At 48.4% G+C, this 4,503-nt stretch overlaps 1 protein-coding gene across 1 annotated transcript; it reads left to right on the forward strand.

The window, feature by feature from the left end:
- The first annotated feature begins 883 nt into the window (after positions 1–883).
- On the forward strand, positions 884–3,843 carry ADRA2A (adrenoceptor alpha 2A). The gene has a single exon (XM_066601416.1). The coding sequence runs from the start codon at positions 1,747–1,749 to the stop codon at positions 3,046–3,048; it is 1,302 nt and encodes a 433-aa protein (XP_066457513.1). The 5' UTR covers positions 884–1,746; the 3' UTR covers positions 3,049–3,843.
- Positions 3,844–4,503: the final 660 nt, after the last annotated feature.

Raw genomic sequence — 4,503 nt, forward strand, 5'->3', positions numbered from 1 at the left:
GCCACTCCAAAAACTACAGTGGAAGGCTGTGGGTTTTGAAGCTGCGGAAATCTGTCTGCATTTCTGCGCGCTCTTTCCGCGGGGTTTCCGCCCCGTGTGATCCCAGCCTCACTGTCCCCGTATCTTGGCTTCACTCTGTTTCCTTTTATCTTTCTTGGTTAAAAACAAACCCATTTTGCGATCCAAGATTTCCATTCTATTAGTTAGCAGATTGTTTCACTGACTACATACTTCCCGCCGGATTGGTCAATTGCTGTATCCTGGCTGGACTGTAGATAGGAGCATCCTGGTTGTGTACTACATTGTGTGTTGTGGTGCTTCATGTGTTCCGGCTGCACTAGATGTCACTTCATTGTTTTGTAGCTGTCCTAGCAGTCAGTGACTATATCCTGCCTGTAATGCGATTGGCTGTACTTTGTAGGATCTTTATCCTGATTATTCTGTAGGCAAGTGCCTGTGTCCTAGCTAACTATAATGTAATTGTATACTGGCTGTAATAATGTAGGTGGCCAGTGCCGTTCTCTACCTCTGCTTCAGGTCTGTAGGTTACCAAGCGGTAGGGTAGGTACCTTCTAGAGTATATTGCACTTAAGTCACTATATCCTGCCTGCAGTGTGTCTTATACCTGGGTCTGCTGGATGAGAAGTGCATGCATGCCTCCTGTAGAGTTGTGAGAAGCAGCTTGGGGTCAGTCCAGAAGTGTTGTCCTAGGGACAGCAGGATCCTTCCTGAGCTCTGGGTGCTGCACCCTCCCCAGCTGCGCTCAAGCTGGAAGGATGAGGGTGTGTAGGGTGTAGAGATGGCAAATTCCCACGTGGGGGGGCTGACGTTGCCTGTTCTCTGGCTCAGCACTGATTGTGCAGCTATAAATGTCCAGTGCTGGGAGCTCCGACAAGCACACAAGCAGGATCAGTCCTCTCCCTGTGATCAGAGCAGCAGATGACACAGCAGCACCCATCTCCAAGCAACACCACCCTGCACACCCTGAGCACTGAGCCTGCTACCACCACCACCCTGCACACCCTGAGCATTCAAGCTGGCACAGCTTGGCAGCACCTACTGCACCCAGGACTCAGAGAACTGAACCTTTTATACTACCTTGGCAGTGAAAATAGAAGCTGTACCCAGGACTTGGAGACACCCAGATGCCTCTGAGCATGGTATTTCATGCAGCCTGACTTTCTCCACTACAGCCTGGATGGGAGAATTAGCGGCACCCAGCTTTCCCAGTCAATCTCGTCCAACTTGTCAGGACCCTGCTCTCCTTACTGACATTACTTGCACACATCTGGCAGCACCCAGCTCATCCTGAGTCTCTCACAGCCTGGCAGCACCCACTGCCCTCTGCTGCACCCACTTTATCCTGGGCATAGGCTTTTCCATACTGTGGATTCCAGAGACTGCCTTGAAAGTTTGTGGCTGTAATGAACTGCACCCCTTGTTAATTGTGCACTTAACCCTTGCAGCGCTGCATTGCACAAGCACACGAGAGAGAGTTCAGGTGTCCGGGCAGGTAAGAGTGTGGGCAGCATTACTAAGCAAATAAAGAAGGGCTGGGAGAGTCTTGCATGACTGCTCTGGGCATCATCATACCTGTAAGGAGTATTAGTAGCTGGCACCAGGATCCCGGAGCTGGATGGCATGGAGGCTATAGAGTGCCCCTGAGTGGAGTTCTTCGCCCTGGCATGGGTCAATGTCACACACCCAGAAGTCTGCTGAGCCCAGGGAAGACCACCGACATATTTCATGATTAATTTTGAGAACTCGTTAGCTGACAGGGGGGGGATCTCTGCCATGGAGTGCCTGGGAGACTGCTCCAACAGCACCATGTACAATGGGACTAACTCAGACGTTGCTGGACCCCCTTACTCTCTACAGATCACCCTGGCACTCATCTCCCTGGTGGGCATACTCATGCTCTTCACCGTCTTTGGCAATGTCCTGGTTGTGATTGCTGTGTTCACTAGTAGGGCCCTCAAAGCCCCTCAGAACTTGTTCCTGGTGTCCTTGGCATCAGCTGACATTCTTGTGGCTACCTTGGTCATGCCATTTTCTTTGGCCAACGAGGTGATGGGGTACTGGTACTTTGGCAAGGTTTGGTGTGAGATCTACCTTGCACTTGATGTGCTCTTCTGCACCTCCTCTATAGTTCATCTCTGTGCCATCAGCCTGGACCGGTACTGGTCCATCACACAAGCCATTGAGTACAACCTGAAGAGGACCCCTCGTAGGATCAAATGCATCATCTTCATAGTCTGGGTGATCTCAGCTGTCATCTCCTTTCCACCACTCATCACTATTGAGAAGGAGAGTGGCAAAGAAGAGGAGCCCAAGTGTAAGATTAATGAGGAGAAATGGTACATCATCTCCTCCTGCATCGGCTCTTTCTTTGCCCCTTGTGTTATCATGGTCCTTGTTTACATCAGGATCTACCAGATCGCCAAGAAGAGGACGAGGGTCCCTCCCAGCAAGAGGAGCAATGGGGACCCTGAGAAGAAACAGAATGGCTTAGCAGACCAGGACTTGCCAGTCAGGCTGAATGGAGAGAATGCTGAAGGCTCTGGGGATGACCAGCACAGAGAAGAAGAAGCCAATGGAGGGGACATGGAGGACTCTTCATCTTCAGAGCATAGGGAAGACCACCACTATTCCTCCAAGAAGAAACAAGACAAGTGTTCAAGGGGCAAGGGCAAGACCAAGCTGAGCCAGATCAAACCAGGGGACAGCCTTCCAAGGAGAGAGGAAGACAGGAGTACCAAAGCCTCCAGGTGGAGAGGGAGGCAGAACAGGGAGAAGAGGTTCACCTTCGTCCTGGCTGTGGTCATTGGGGTCTTTGTTGTGTGCTGGTTCCCCTTTTTCTTCACTTACTCCCTTATTGCCATCTGTAGCAAAAGCTGTAATGTTCCTGAGACCCTCTTCAAATTCTTCTTCTGGTTTGGTTATTGCAACAGTTCCCTGAACCCTGTCATCTACACCATCTTCAACCATGACTTCAGGAGATCCTTCAAGAAGATCCTGTGCAAGGGGGACAGGAAAAGGATTGTGTGAAACCCCTTGTTTGCCGCCTTTTGTATGGATACCTTTGGGGGGGACTTTACCAAATGGACCAGAAGAAGCCCCATTTGGGCTCCTCACCTCTTGCCTCATACAGTAAGACCTGGAGCCCTCGGTGGGAGCAGCCTGTCTTCATTGTGTAAGGCGGCTTAGTGATGATAAGGATGATATTCTGAATGCTTAAATATATTTTACTACTAAAATGACCCTTCTGTATGATTATTGGACGCCTTCATCAGGTGTGCTGCCCCCATTGTTACAGTATTGACTCTCACCTTGTTACATTGTATATTCTCATTCTATTTTTATGGCTTTATTTTGCAGAAGGGCTCTTGTTAACTCTTTGGCTACCAAATCTGCAAACACTATATGTGTGGAGAAGTGGTTTTTTTTTAAAGCATTGAATGGGTTAATGTTGTTGCACACAGAGGTAGATTGGGGTGTAAAATGGGCGGCTCTAACATCTGTAACCCCTCTTCTGCTGGGTAAGCACAGTGCAGCCCCCTCTCCCTCCTCCTTGTTACTTGGTATCTGCACCATCATTAGCAGGTTACATTACAGATCTGCCCCCCTGCAGGGAGGGACAGTTCTGTGTCTTGCTATTGCTGAGGATGGGGCTGAGATTTAGGGAGCAGTTTTCTGGATATTGGGGGCTACTGGGCATATGAGCTAACTACTCACCAGACCATAGCAGCAGCTGATGACACTGAAGCTAAAGTCATTCTTCTCTCCAACTGTGGTGCAGTTCATTGTATTCTGTTGTTCTCTGTTATCAGCCACTTTGAGTTTTTTTTTTTTTAAAGTCCATGTTTTGTCCACAAAAAAGGATGTTTTTCATCCTTGTGCAGCTCCGATTGGCCTCGGTATTTGGTGTGTGTATTAGTATTTTTTTTTTGGTATGCCATGCGGTTTTCACATCTGCAAAAATACTGAAATCTACCCAAATCTTTTTATCTATATCCATAAAAAAAACGGACAGCATACGGATGGCATCTATGTGCTGTCCGTATTTTTTTCCTCTCCTCCTTGACTTAAATGGGTGAGGCTCATTCATAAGACAGATCAAATAGTTTTTTTTTCACACAGTTGGGCTCATTCACAGGGGGCCTACGCACGCAAAGGTCGCACGCCTAAAAACCGTGCGGCTATAAGAACCAATGGTTTCCTATGGGAACATTCAGATCTTTTTTGTCTAAAATTCCGTAATCTGAACGTTCCCATAGGAAACCATTGGTTCTAATAGCCGCACGGTTTTAACACGAGTGATTTTTGCGTGCGTAGGTCACCGCGTAAATGGGGCCTCTATGTGCGTGAAAAGACTCAGTAGGGTGTGTTGCACCATAGAATAATATGCGCCTCTATGCTGTCCGCGTGGAGTACGGTTTTCTTTTAATGGATGAAAAAGAACACTAATGTGCTGGAGGTCTTGGGCTGGGTAGAGGCTGAACA

Source organism: Eleutherodactylus coqui, chromosome 4 (genome assembly GCF_035609145.1).
Source record: "Eleutherodactylus coqui strain aEleCoq1 chromosome 4, aEleCoq1.hap1, whole genome shotgun sequence".
Taxonomy (NCBI): domain Eukaryota; kingdom Metazoa; phylum Chordata; class Amphibia; order Anura; family Eleutherodactylidae; genus Eleutherodactylus; species Eleutherodactylus coqui.

What these genes read in the sequence shown, in the direction of transcription:
- ADRA2A (XM_066601416.1), top strand. Translation starts at nt 1,747, where the DNA reads ATGATTAATTTTGAGAACTCGTTAGCTGACAGGGGGGGGATCTCTGCC.